The sequence below is a fragment of the Etheostoma spectabile genome, chromosome 12 (genome assembly GCF_008692095.1).
Source record: "Etheostoma spectabile isolate EspeVRDwgs_2016 chromosome 12, UIUC_Espe_1.0, whole genome shotgun sequence".
Taxonomy (NCBI): domain Eukaryota; kingdom Metazoa; phylum Chordata; class Actinopteri; order Perciformes; family Percidae; genus Etheostoma; species Etheostoma spectabile.
Window position 1 is genome coordinate 19,714,374 of NC_045744.1, and position 14,772 is coordinate 19,729,145.

General features: G+C 40.2%; 1 protein-coding gene across 1 annotated transcript in view; it reads left to right on the top strand.

Moving 5' to 3' along the window:
* Positions 1–382: 382 nt before the first annotated feature.
* LOC116699837 (pappalysin-2) overlaps positions 383–14,772 on the top strand; it is a 78,561-nt gene continuing 64,171 nt past the window's right edge. The window contains exons 1-4 of the mRNA XM_032532625.1: positions 383–2,363; positions 8,391–8,623; positions 9,287–9,514; positions 9,706–10,304. Coding sequence (XP_032388516.1) covers positions 1,376–2,363; positions 8,391–8,623; positions 9,287–9,514; positions 9,706–10,304 — 2,048 coding nt within the window. The 5' untranslated portion in view covers positions 383–1,375. The remainder of the gene's footprint in view (positions 2,364–8,390; positions 8,624–9,286; positions 9,515–9,705; positions 10,305–14,772) is intronic.

Genomic DNA, 14,772 nt, shown 5'->3' on the forward strand with positions numbered 1-14,772 from the left:
AAAGTTTACGACCTCTTTCCTGTTGCCCCCTGCATCAGACAGACGTAGAGCACAGGACTGGGCAGGGGGATGAGGAGGGGAGAGGATTTCCCTTGTAAAACTAAGTGTGAGGCAATGGAGGGAAGCCAATCCCTCCCACCGACCCACTACCACACTTCCCCTACCGGTGATATCAGGGCGGGCAGGGGCTCCCTGATAAAAAAACCAACCTTGGACTCCGGAGAGAGAGAGAGAGAGGGGGAGAGAGAGAGAGGGAGAGAGAGAGAGAGAGAGAGAGAGAGAGAGAGAGAGAGGAGAGGGGGATAGAGAGAGAGAGAGAGCGAGGGAGAGAGGGAGAGAGAGAGAGAGAGAGAGAGAGGAGTGAATGGAGGAGGATATTACTACTACTGCATGGACCGGTGCAGATGAGCAGCAAGTCACTCTCTGAAGCGCACACAGGAGCACAACAAAACCAACAGAAGCTGACGCGCAGACGCTGAACCATTATTTAATGGACGGATATTTTTTCCTTTCTCAGAAATGATAGGAAGCTTTCTGCTCAACAAGTAGGGTAACTATCACAGGGCTGGCACTTTGCACTGCACTTCAGTTTGCCTCTGGAGTGACTTTTTTTTTTTTATATATATATAAATATATATACTCTGATTCACCTTGCAGCCATTTGGAACAGGACGCACTAAATGATGCCGCAGTGGTCAGGTAAAAATAAATGAAAGGTTTTGTGCAAAGTCAGTATGGAGTGAAATGATCAGATTTCACCTGAATTATTCATGCAATTAAAATCTGTCCGCAGTAAAAATTAATATTAAAATTAAAATGTGTTCTTTACCATAGGCTTACTGAAACGCAGACTGAAATAGTTGGACTTTTTATTTCTACCTGTGAACGAAAACTAAGTGACAAAGGCTACAGACCTTTTCCAGACGGTCACCTCTAAAGGTCCGCGCAAAGTGCAGTGTGTGGAGAGCAGCATCTGCGCCAAATAAGGATTTAGATTAACTTACCTGAAGATCTGATTCTGTCAAACTTCTACTTATTCAAATGAATACTAAACATATAACCTGACCTCAAACTGCAATAATTCCATGTGAGAAATTTGAAATGCGACTTTCTCTTTATTAGTTTGATCCGTTTGGAATGCACTGACAGTTTATATTTAATGAATCTCCTAATTTGTGTACCACAATTAATTCATTTTAATTACAAAAACCGGCAGCTTTAACAGACGTGTCTTTATTGCTGGTTAATGCGCACATATAACAACAGTCTGGTGTGAGACCTCTTGCTGCTGACCTGGAAACCAGAGACAGACTTTAAAAAGGTAATAGACCCCCCTCCCCCCTTATCTTTTACACAACTTCCCTAACCTGAGACAATGTTTTTAGTCAGAATACTGGCTATCTTCCTCGTCATGACTAACACGTGGCTGCTCAGCCCGGTTCGCTCCGATGCACTCAGGCGGTACAAACGCGCCATGGCCCGGCGGGCAGACAATGAGCTCTCCAGGCTTGCAGGTGAACCCTGCACCGTCTCCGGCGTCTGGAGGTCCCAGCGGCAACCCCGCTCCCTCTCCCGGTCCCAACACCGCCCTCCAGCGGCTCGTCCGAGTACGCGCACGAGCCGGAGAGAGCTGTTCACTGTTAAGAGCGTTCCTGCGGTTTGTGCAGGAGGGTGTAAGTTTGACACCGGGGTTCACCGGGTCGCTCCGGTGGAGGAAAATAAGCGAGGCTGGGGCGACGCAGAGGGTGTAGCAGTAGGAGCAGGGAACGGATATGTTACGTTGCCTGGACAGTTCTTTGGAAAACGCGGGACAAATGACAAGAAAGAGACAAATTATGTTAGTGAAAACACCACGCAACAGCCCGGCATGTCTTTGCTTAGAGACGCCGGGCAGACCGTCTCCTCCTCGGGCCACGCGCAGTCTCCAGGCAACTCCCGCTCCAGGTTCACCCGCAGCCTCGGTGCCACGTTTTCTTACGAGGCAGACGGGAACTCGAGTTGGGAGAAAGTTTTCCCCGACAGTTCAACAGATTCCAGTGGGCTCCAGGTCCTCTACAGACTGCAGCAGGAAGATGGAGACAAGCAATTCTCGACCGGGACTCTGGAGGACAGTACCGAGGACTACTCCGGGGAGATGGAGGAGGCTGATACGCCTGACAACCTGCCCGTCAGGAGCTCCTCTTCCTGGGGGAATCCCGTGCCAAGGGTGCCCCCTTCCTGGATGACCGCCCTTTACTTCAGCGGACGTCGGGAGCAGCTGAAGGTGAAGCCGACTGCAGGGGTGGAGCTGCCGAGGGCCGAGTTCAGCGTGGAGCTGTGGGTGAAGCCTGAGGGAGGGCAGAGCAACCCTGCAGTCATAGCAGGTGGGTGAAAACTGATCATATCTGCATCATAGGCACTGATGTTTAGGAAATGGTGGAATGTAGTAACTAGGGCCTAAGTTGATCTAGCCTACTCAAGTAGTCTACTGATGGAGGCAGGACTATTGTACTTTACTTGAGTATTTCCATTGCATAAAGCTTTAAAGGCTAGCCTACAACTCTATCTCAGAGGAAAAGGTTGTAGGCTACTTTTTACTCCTCTACAGTTGTCTGACAGCTTTAGTTACTTTTCAGATTACATTTTTATAGGCTTCTTGTGTGGTATTGGTACTTTTACTTAAGTAAAGGATCTGAGTACTTCTTCCACCACCACTGTGTATAGGCAATACTCATCCTTGGGATTTCACAAAACTGAGATGCTAAAGATGAGTATTGATGAGTAGTGAAATCTCTGACAGTTGTAAGTCTTATGGCCACACACTTAGTTAGGGTTAGATGTCCCATGACAGTAATAGGGGAATACATTAATTCCTTGTTTTTTCTCCATCGTACTGTCTGAGAGCTTACTGATCTCAAGCTCTAGATCTGGCCCTCTGCCTGGTGGTTCTTTTAGTGTCTTTCCAGATATGTATATTTTGTCCTCCTTGGTTGACATGTTTGCCTATCAGTGTCAGTTAATCTCTTTAATTGCTTTATGGCGGATCAGACTCCAACCTTTTTCTGCTTGCCTAGGTGCTGGGCAGGTAGTGGAGCATCAGGTACAGTTTTAGAGGTTCTTTGGTGAAAAGAATGATAGCAGCAGTTGGAAACAAGGTTGATGAGAGCCGTGAGAGTGAACCCAAAACAGAAATGTTCCGAGCCAGAAAACCAAGAATTATGGGTCTGTATGTCATTGCAAACAGCTAGGCTGTACTATATTAAGTAACCGTAATAGCATTTGGGTTTGCCCATGTAACAGCAATATCTTGTTCTGTGTGGAGTTTGTGTTAAATGGTTTCTAAAAAAAAAAGAAGCTTTCTTTTAATGACAAAGGTCAAACAGAGTTTAACCAGGGGTTTGCTTCTACTGCACACATGGTGACAGTGATGACAGAAATCCCAGTGATCAGGATTACATAATGACATTATGAGTGCTGAAACAATTAGATGAGTAATCGCTTTGTTTCTTGACAGAACTTTAATCCCAATTTTGTTAAACAATTATTAAGTCATTTATTTTGCAAAATTACCAAAATGTCTCTGGTTTCAGCTTTTCCAATGTGAGGTTTGGGTTTGGTGATGATTGTAAATTCTTAAAATGTTTCAAAAATGTGTTTGGGTTTTTGTGGAAAAAACAAGGCATTTTAAGATATCATGTTGGGCTCTGGGAAATTGTCAGGGACATACAAAGGGCATTAATAATTGTCAGTCAGACAATCAATAGTCATACATCAAATGAAAGACAGGTGTGCTTGCGAGTAGAACTAGACCAGGCCAATATATTGGCTGATATTAGCTCATTGCAGATATATTAATATCTAATGATGTATGATATGATGTATGTGTTGGGGTAAACGAGGATTAAAGAAAGAGGGTCATGGATCTGGATCATGGATCAAGATCTTCCAGATCTTCCAGCAAAACACCAGCCAGTATGTTTGAATTTTAGGACAAGACCAGATACAATGAGTATAGGTGCCCACTGAGATTTTACAATTTAAACATGCAGGTGAGAGTTGGGAGTTCATTTTATGTTAAGAGAGATTTGTAAACGGTGCACAATATTAAATTGCAGCAATCTGGCACGGTTACACACAGATATTTTTTTTTGCTTGAGTCCATATCTTAGTCCATTTATTCCCATCAATATCTATACCAAGTTCATCTCGCCATTTTTGTAGAACACCCTGTACATTGATCACATCAGACTGGCTTAAGACATTGTAGAAGCGAGGAATGGATTTCTTAACTGGGCCAAGGAGGAGCAATTGTTCAACTGCAGATGTAGTGGCATCAATATTGAGAGTAGTTCCCCTGTTTATGAAGTCCCGAATCTGCAGGTATTTAAAAAAAGTCATGCCTGGGGAGATCATACTTTTCTCGAAGATGTGCAAATGATAGCGTGGATGCACCTTGAAACAAATCTTGCATCCTCTTTATCCCTTGAGATGTCCAAGTGTTATACCCACCATCCACCGTGCCTGCTAAGAAGTTAGGATTGCCCTGAATTGGAACCAACGGGGATGTTAGTCCATACCTCCCTTAAAGCTTTTGTGTAATAAACCATGCTTTTAACAAGTTTATTTTTTAACAGTAGAAGTGTAAAATATCCCGCTCAGTATGTATCTATGTAAAAATCTAAGAGATCAGTATCAAGATTGTATATTTGTGTTATTGGCCTTCATATTGTTATTTTTAACCCCCAAATATCACGATCGCCTTCAAAAATCCAGCATTTTCTATGGCGAACTATATGCCAGAGTGAAATGCTCTGCTAAAGTGACAGCAAATGCACTGGGATATGCACTTATAAATGCCAAAAACTGTTCACTGTGGTATTATGTTAGTAGGAAGATACCACTCTTGTCGTGCTCTGATTAAGGCTTGCTTTCTGAAATGGTTCAGCACAAGAAATGTATATTATTTTTTGCGTGTTATTATTAATACATTAGGCTATTATTTACAACCAAACATGCATGTGCACTCAAAATATCAAATTACAACAAACAACAACAAAGCATGCTCTTATTGCCTCTTACCCTACCTCAGTTTAACCTCTTGACCGTAGCAATTTTTAGGTCCTAGTTAATACTAATAATAATACGCTAATAATTATGATGACTATAATGGGGTAATAATACTGGCATTATGTAATTATGATGATGTTATTGGAAAACCATACTGTAGTGATGATGATGTTTATTATGATGATGGTGGTGAACATATTGGTGGCTGATGACAATTGATAATTATTAAAAGTAATAATAAACTTTATTAATATATCACTTTTCATACGGGGGTGTAGCTCTATGTGCTTTACAATAGAGGAAGAAACAAGAGAATTCATAAAAACAGGCAAATGAAAACAAGAGCAAATACTTTGTAAATAAAAAAAATTAAATGAGCAGCAAAGAACAGGTAGGAAATAGCAAAAACAGGTATGCTAAGAACAACAGAATATGTGAAAGATAGAAATAAAACAAAGGGAGGCACAAGGACAATACAACATGTAAAAGATGAAAATAAAACAAAAGAAGAGTGACAGTTAAAGGCAATGCTGGATAAATACGTTTTCAATTGTTGGTTTAGTACATTGGCCATAGTAATAATTGCAAGATGATTCTGAAGAAATATTATTAATATATCATTATATTATTATACATTATTATTATAATGGTGATGTTTAACACCCGTTCTTTGTTTAATTGTATACAAAAACTCTGCTTTGTGAAGTGCATTGAATTGCTATAAACAAAGAGCCAGGGGATAAGTACAGGTGGTTGATCCTGTAGTGCTAAGCTAATAACTTCCATATGATCTATAGTGAGTTATCTGAGGACAATAACATTGTTTTATTTTGTCACAACAATTTAAATTGTATTTCTATTCTGGACCCAGACTTCTCTATAAATACGTGGTTACATAAGCGTGAAAATTCCCAGCCTGTGTTTCATTCAGTCTCTCTCCTCACAGTTAGCTTGCCTGTGGGTTTCCATTGATTCTGAGCAGCGACTGCAGACACATTTATCCTATGAATTCATGAATCAATCCATTTAATCAGGCTCTTCAAATAAGGATGAACACCACTCTTTTTCCAACTTTAAGAATGTTACATCTGAAAAGTTGCATATTTGACAGAACAACACATACATCAAACAAATTGAAGAGGATAGAAGCGCTATGGTGCAGCACCACAGCTGTCCAGATAGTGAGGGAGACCACAAACTGTTACGTCCACTCACATTTACTCTGATCAAAGATCCGACTCCATTACTCAACGTTTTTTTCCCCTCATTGCTTCCTTATGTGAGGGCGGCATTTTGTGGCATGGGTCTTTCTCTTTGAAGTGTCCTGAAGGAATTTGACAAATACAGTGAAAAGCAAACTCCTATTGTTTCTGCTAGACATGACATTGACATTGGTTTGACATCTAATGGTCAGTGATGATCTTATAAACTATTTATTTGTTCATTGCATCCTTTATTGAAAAATATGTGTTCCAGAATCTAGTACGCTGCTCGACAAAAGATTTAATAATTACGCAGATTCTACATTTCCTTAGGTGCTGGATTGTTCTGGAATGTATTGAAATTGTTTTACTGCATTTTGTCCAACATTTATGGCAGTACAAAATGTCAGCTAAAGGTATTGGCTAATATATTACTATGTACTGTATATTATATTTGTTATTTTGTAAGGTTCTAGCGAATTCAACAAAAAGTGCAAAAATGTACAAGCTTAAGACGGCATCCCCATTGGTGATAGACCACCTTATATTTTCCTCCTCTGAGATTTCAATTGCATTTTATGTGTTTAAAAACAATTCCTTGTCAAATGTCTTCAGCTTTGAGTTTGATACAAATGCTATCTATGTCAAAAGAGAAGTGCATGACATAGTCAATCTCAAAAAAAGATTGCATAGCTCATTTATCCAGATTTGGTGAAAGTTATGGGAATTCAATTACATATAACAGCCAACACTTCTACATGTAGAATTTTTAAAGCTGCACTTTTCGCTTTCACTTTTCTATGAATAATGGTTTACATGACTATGTGTAATAAAAAGGGGTCCCTGACGAACAGAGAATAATTCTCCAACTCTCCAGTTCCTCTCAGCTCTATAGTATTTTAATGCCTTCCAGCTCATTGACTGGGTTTTCTAGCCCAGAACTATGCTGTTGTAAACCTTGTTTTCAGCGTTTTCAGGAATGGGTGGAAACTGAAACAGAGTTAAAAGGAGAGCGAATATTGGACTTGTTGCCTGAAACATGACAGCGAGTGAATGCTAATGTTGCTGCATGTCTGCTGATTGTGTAAATAGACAACTTTAGAAGGGGATGTTATGTCAATGTTGTGTTTTTGGTAGTAGTGGCAAAATAAAGCTTCATGAACCATGTCTCTATTTTCTGAGCCCACTAGATGGCGCTAGTGAATTGCTATTCCTTGAAAATATTTCACAAAGTTTCATGAAGCTTCAAGAAATTCAGCATTTAAACATTAGTACATGGATATTTGAAAGCTGAATTCAATATTATAATCATGGTAAAAAAGTCAGACCCTAGTAGCCTTGAACTAATATTTGTGGTAATGTCTCAAAACATAAAGACCACCCTTAAAAAACTTGTAATTTTCTTTTGTCACTTTTTTGGCAGTACCTTTTCACCATAACCATCTACTGTTGTATGAAAAAGAAAATTTTAGCTCAATTTTGTTTGCCTGAGACAACGCCCTCCTGTTGTTTGCCATTAAATAATATACATGTATAATACAGTATAATCTAATTTACTTGACAAAGCTACTTTATATCCTTACTGCGGCTTTCTTTAACTGAATTAAATGCTTAATCATGAAACTGGCCCATCTCCTTAAGGATATTTTGCTACAGTTGCCCCTCTTTACACACTCAAACACACACATATGCATGTAAACATATGCACATAAACTGTTTAGGAGGGTGAAGGGGTTCCCTGACCCCTTGCCGTCCCAGTGTTACACATCTGGGGAGCACATGTGGCTCTGTGTGTTTGTTGCAATAGCAGATGGAAACATCAGGGCCTTGCCTTGCCTGAGTGAAATACCTCCGTCCTCCTTCCCCTCTCTGTTTTCTCCCACTGTCTCTGGTTCTGTCTGTTATACTCTATCTGTGTGGCTCATCCTCTCAGAAGTGTACCTCTCTTTCTCCATTGTCCTGTGTCCCAAGGACTGCAATCTTGCTGGTTTGTTTGTGTGTTTATTTATTCATTTTCCTGAGGGTGAGGACCATTTGTAAATGTGCTCTCCTTTGATTCTGCAAGATATTTGCTTGTTTTTTGCACCAATATCCTTTCAAAATAATACAATTTGACTTTTCCCCATTCCCCCTTTGCTATAGGTGTATTTGACAACTGTTCCCATTCATTGAGTGAGAAGGGCTGGTTGTTAGGCATCCGCACTGTGAAACCTGCTGGCGCCAAAGACGCACGGTTCTACTTCACCCTTCGCACAGACCGAGCCGTAAAATCTACCACCGTCTATAGCCACCAGCGGTACCAAGCCAATGCCTGGACTCACTTGATGGCCACTTACAACGGCCAGAACATGACCCTGTATGTTGATGGAGCTAAGGTGTGTGGTTTGGTGTGGGAGTTTGGTCATTTACCTCTTCACTTTTAACTTGTTGATCATTGAAATACAATATTACTATGACAAAGCATCCCAACCCAAGGTCCACTTACTAGCTTTCTCTGACTGGTTAAAAATGGTCTTTCATGCTTAGCCAATAAGTGCCATGAATATAATCACGACAGATACTGAGCTCAACAGTTTCAATGATACTGCTCATATTTTTCATCATCCAATTTTATTCATGCCAGTTGCAGACAAAGGCAATCTCAGAAAAATTGACTATCGATCTGACAATGGTTTAGCCTCTGGAAGCAACAAACAATATTTCGGGGGTTCAGGTGTAGCCAGCACATATCAAGTTCAAGACTTCCTATTCCGCAAGAATGGAGATGGAGTTGATAACCAAAGCTTGAACGGTCAAACCTCTATAGTCAATTCTACTCGCACTACAAACAGAAACTAGAACACTTCCAATAGAGATCTTGTCCCATTGCCCACAGATTTTGCATTCAAATGTACATATATTTTTTTATAAAGATTATGGACAAAGGTAGTAGGACAGAGAGAGTCTTTGGTTTACATCATCATCATTTATTATGATTAATTTGTTTCTGCTCCTTCTCTCTTCTTGGCTGAGGTTTCTCCTCTGCTTTTTTTTCTCAGGTGGGAGAGAGCAGTCTTCAGTCAGGGAATCTATACAGTCCCTTCATGAAGACGTGCAGAACCCTCTTCCTTGGCAGTAACCAATCAGATCAGGGACACAGCTTCAGGGGCCATATTGGGGGTTTGGTCTTGTGGGGCTACGCCCGCTCTCATGAGGACCTGCTGAAGCAGCCATTTCAAATTGACAAAAGCGAGCCACTTTTGGCGATGTGGGCTGACTTCTCTAATGTAACCGACTATATTTAATTTCTACACTTTAAGTTGTTCAGTCTTTGCTTTTGTTTATTTAACCGTCATCATATAAGGGAAATTATAAAGCATTACTTATCAGCGTTACTCATTTCATTGTTTTATATTGAAATTGATTTGGATACAGTATTAAAATGAATTGAAATATAAATTTTGCTTCTAACTTTGAGGTGGAACAGCTTTGGACTCCACACAAAGTTGGCCTCCATCCAACCATCATCACCACTCCTGTCCCCGAACAAGAACTGGTCTCCTCGTTCCTGCCACCACCATGTGGCTTGACACCCTGCGATAACACCGACATCATCTTTGGCTACAACAACAACTGGGAGCTCCGTGCTACCAAGCGAGTTCGCTACAGGATCGTCAACCTCTCCGATGACGATGGCGGAAACCCCACCGTGTCGCAAGCCCAGATCCAGCTCCAACACCGTGCCCTAACTGAGGCCTTTAGCCCTTACAACATCACCCTAGATCTGAGCGTGTACTCTGTCAGAAACTCCAGCTACCGACAGCGGTTTATCCTCAGCAACTGTCGAATTGGGAAGATTGGAAACCGCCAATGTGACCCTGAGTGCGACCACCCAAGGACAGGCCACGATGGAGGGGACTGCCTTAGATTGGGGCCCTGCTACAATTGGAAGAGACAGGACGGAGTTTGTAACATGGAGTGCAACAGTATACACTATGATTACGATGATGGAGACTGCTGTGACCCGGAGGTCACTGACGTCCTCAAGACCTGCTTTGATCCTGAGTCTCCTGACAGGTGAGGGTATTGACAGAAGTCATGTCACAGCATTCTGCTGTTCTGAGTTTCTCTGTTTAACAGGAATACTAGTTTTATTTTCTAACTATTTCCAGGTGCTCTAACGTGTAGTTTCTTTTCAATTTCTGTTAAGCTACTGTGAATGAAACTTAACTCTTCCTACAGATTTTTTACATTCAAAGACAATTAGTAGTGAAATGAAGCTTGATGAAGCTTTGTAAACATTTTTCTTTATTTTTAAAGCCCACTAGATGGCGGTCTTGATGTACAGACAAAGGCTCAAGAACTGTTAATTCAGTGTGCTTTCAAGGCTTTGTTAAATCAAGAGCGCCATCTAGTGGGTTCAGAAAATAAGAAAAATGGTTCACAAAGCTTGATGAAGCTTCATTTGCCCATCACTACCGACACAATTAAGGGATTTATCTATTGACGCACTGGAAGACTTTTAATGTGACACATTTGTGCAGGAAATGTTCAGATTCAGTAACAATACTCAGCTTAGCTGCGATCCCAAAATTGCAAAATTGATGTTGAATTAAAAGGTGCTCTAAGCGATCACACGTTTTTTAGTTAGTGCGTGGAAGCACAGAAGGGAGGGGATGGGATGAGGAGTAGGGAAGGGCGAGCTAGCCTGGTTTTGTTTGAAAATACTTTAACAAGAAGTGCCGTCACCCAACGTCACTAAGAGCACCTTTGAATTGTGAATTGAAGCTTTAGTGCGTAACGTTTTCATATGAATGAACATCAGTTACATTCAAGCCCTTGCCAAATGAGTTGCTACAAAGCTAATCAAGACTATCAGCTCCACACAACTCTCTTATTATTTCTCAGTATGACTGTGTTCAGAACATTGTGTCTTCCGGTGACTTTTGCACGCAGAAACTCAGGTGAAGATAATTACCTCTTCTGAAGAGTCCATCGTGTTTTTTAAATCCTCCGTGTCCTCCGTGGCTACCATGGTGGGTACTAGCAACTGCGTGGGGGAGGGGTGGGGGCGCATGCACGTTCACGTAAGCTTGTATAATGTGGACGCACCCACAGTGTTGTTGTCATTACTTAGAATTCCTCAAGGGGGCGACAGAAACTACGCACTGTAGCTTTAAAACAATATTTACGTTATAGAAGAGAAACCCAGCAGCAGAGGGTGTGACTTTGTCATTTTTCTGTACTCATAGAATAATTCTGTGGAGTTTCCATTTTACTGTAATAAAAAAGATACATTTTGAGTTTGCATTTATAGGAGGGAAAGGGAAATTAGAAATAAAGGCGTAGTTCTTTGCCCTTAAAAATAACGGACTAAGTCTCTTTTTCAGTATTTATGGTAATTAACATTCTAGTTAAATAATTTCAGTGTCAAAGGTGGAATTAAAATAGCAATTATCACCTTTGTCCATGAATGGAAAAGACAAAAAGGGACTCAAGGTGTTATAATGCCGAATAGCCACTGCATGGGATATTGCTTTTGGTAGCAGGCCCTTTTCTTGATATTGCTTTCCACTGCAGATAGTACCTATAATACCGCTATTGATTGTAGTTTGGCTATTTAAAAATTGTGGTTTGTGCAGGATGTCCCACGTCGCCCAAGTGGCGATTCTCTTTGACTAATCAGTGCTAGTTAGCAGTGTCTTTGCTCCACCTTCTAGTATTGGCTCAGATCAACACCCAGGTGTTCCTAATAAGTGCCATGTACCAAGTAATATCCACAACTTTGTAAATGAAAAAAAGAACTTTTCCAAGCAAGTTAAGTCAAGTCGAGCTCTACCATGCAGTCGAAATGCGGCATTACCGTATTTATCTTTACACTTAACTGAATATACAGTATAGTGAGCATTTCCTCGATATCAATTTATATTAAGACGGGAGGAAAAAGTAAAAGGCAACAGTGTTAGAGAGACACAGTCAAGAAAGCACTAGGGGGATAAATATTTAAACCAGTGAGCAAAACATGTTTTTCCAGAAGCAAAAAATCTCTAAAACCCCCCCTGAGGTGAATATCTGCCTTAGCACACTGAATTGTGCTTCAGCTCAACATGCTTCATGTACAAATTGGTACTCTCACTTCACCCATTGGTCTTTAGAAAGAAAGCTCTGTGTAGTGGAGATGGTGGGTGGATAGGCCAAAGTACACACTTATTTTTACTAAACAATTCAAGCGGCAGCCCGCTGCCTTCCATTTGGTCTGACAGACAGGCTCATGCAGAGTTCCAAATAGCTTGCATGAAGTCTTGCCATGAAGTCGTCAGCCCAGGTTCTTAAAGACCCCATGCTAAATCCAAATTGTAACCAAAAGCTTTACACTAGGCCACTGGGCAACAGCACATGGGAACTGGAGCTATTTTTTAAATGATTTAGCAATTGATGTCTGGAGTGTGACAGCTTAACACAAGGATGTATTAATGCTGTTTAAACCAGTAAAATGGTTATTTTTTCCTTTTATACTTTAGTCAGATGAACCACTCTTTACATATTTTGCTGCTGCATTTGTTATTACAATTCCTTGTGCCATAATCCAAATCCCAACCTCGCAACTAAAGCAAAGATACAAAACTAAAGGTTTTCTGTCTTCATATTGCTTAAATACTCAATTAATTTACTGTATCTGTATGATTTCAGACTTATTTATAAAAGCCATTTTGTACACATATAATTATAAAACATTTGGAATTAAGGAGTGAAATAATGTATACCATTAAGTTGACTAGGTGCTTACTGCACTATTCCACAATCAGCCCTCTAAGAGGACTAAGTCTGAAGAATGGGCAGATTTTGTTTATTATAAGAATGCCGAAGGACAGTTGACTGATTCCTGTCTGCAGAACTTGCAGGAAAAAAGTTGCTGCTAAAGGCATTGAACACATTTTTTAAAAAATACCACGATAATACCCCAAACCGTTATATTTTTGGTCACTATAACCGTGAGGTTACATTTTCATACTGTTACATCCCTATCTACAATTGGTATAAATAATTACAATTTTTCTTAATTTAGGGAGCAAATACAACTGGTGTCTGAATGACAGCTTTGGCATTTAATTCCAGACTAACTCCTCCTTTTTTAGTTTCAAATAATGTTAATTATTAACAAACAAAAGAAAGTAAAGGCAACACAGTGCTAACAAGTACAAAAGAGGTTCAAGAAGCAGAGAATTTACAGTATATAGGTGAGACAGATTTCTAAAAGTTTTTTAAATTCACACCATCACATTATTTTCGAAATGATTGACCATGATGGCTTATAGTTGCTGGACTATGAATAAAAGAAAGACAAAACTTTATATATGTTCATGCATTATCTAAGAGGTGGATAATGCCTACTATCAAATGAATAAATGATGGTTACACTTTACTTGAGGGTATCTACATAAGAGTGACATGACACTGTCATGAACATGTCATTAAACATTATAAAAAAGTCATAAACGCTTATGACATAATGGTTCTTTTAGTGTCATTCAGTTTTTCAAGTTATGGTTGGGGTTAAAACACAACATTTTTAGGGTTCGTGTTTCATGACTGTGTCATGACACTCTTATCGAGAAAACTTCAAGTAAACGTTAATTAAATCAGATCACATAACAACAGAAGCTTATGGATATTAATTAGTTGCTTGTTAGCAACCACGTTTTGTAAAGACACGTAAAAGTTTCAACATTCACGAGTGGGGTAATTACTGACATAGTCTTAGAGCATAACGTGAAAATCTATTAAGCTTGTGTTAACCACAGAACTTATTTCAAGCAGCCAACAATAAAGCATAAAAAAAAAAAACATTGACTTCGAGACGGGGGAACTGGAAGTGCAAAAATGCTAACTAATTTCCGGGTTTTAGGATTCTTTCCTGCATCTCTTTATCGCTTTGTTTATCTTCTCCTGGAGAAAAAGAAAAAAGAAAGGTGCAGGGCCCCAGTCCCCTCCTTCCTAGAATCCTTTAGAAGAAGAAGAAGAAGAAGAAGAAGAAGAAAAAGTAGACTACTTTTTGCTGACTTAGTAGCCTACCAGCAAAGCAAGGCATGCTTTTGACCAAAAGATCAACAGCTTAAATACTAACGTGGAGTTGATAGCTCCTTCACTTTCCTTACACAAAACACAAGGTGCACTTGAGCAAGGCACTTAACATCTGACTGTTTAAATGTCCAACAGAAGAAGACAAGTAGAACTGGACAGCTCCAAATGGCTAGCGGGAGAAGACTGTAGTTGTACTGTGCAGCTTCCAGGTGTGAATTTGAGCAGCTGTGTGAATGCTAAACAGGCTGTTGCTGGAAAAGAACCTGGTGCTGTTGACTCTCCCTGGAAGACACAGGTTAAAGTTAGGTAAAAGTAAAAAAACAAAGTTGGCTTGCATGTGTGTGTTCTCATTGCTTGGCCATATGCAGGACGTTTGAAGTGTGTCATAAGTAAATGTTGATTTATGTTGTCCTTAGTGGGATAGACACCGCGAGACAGACAGAACGTTTTTTGCTTTGGTAGT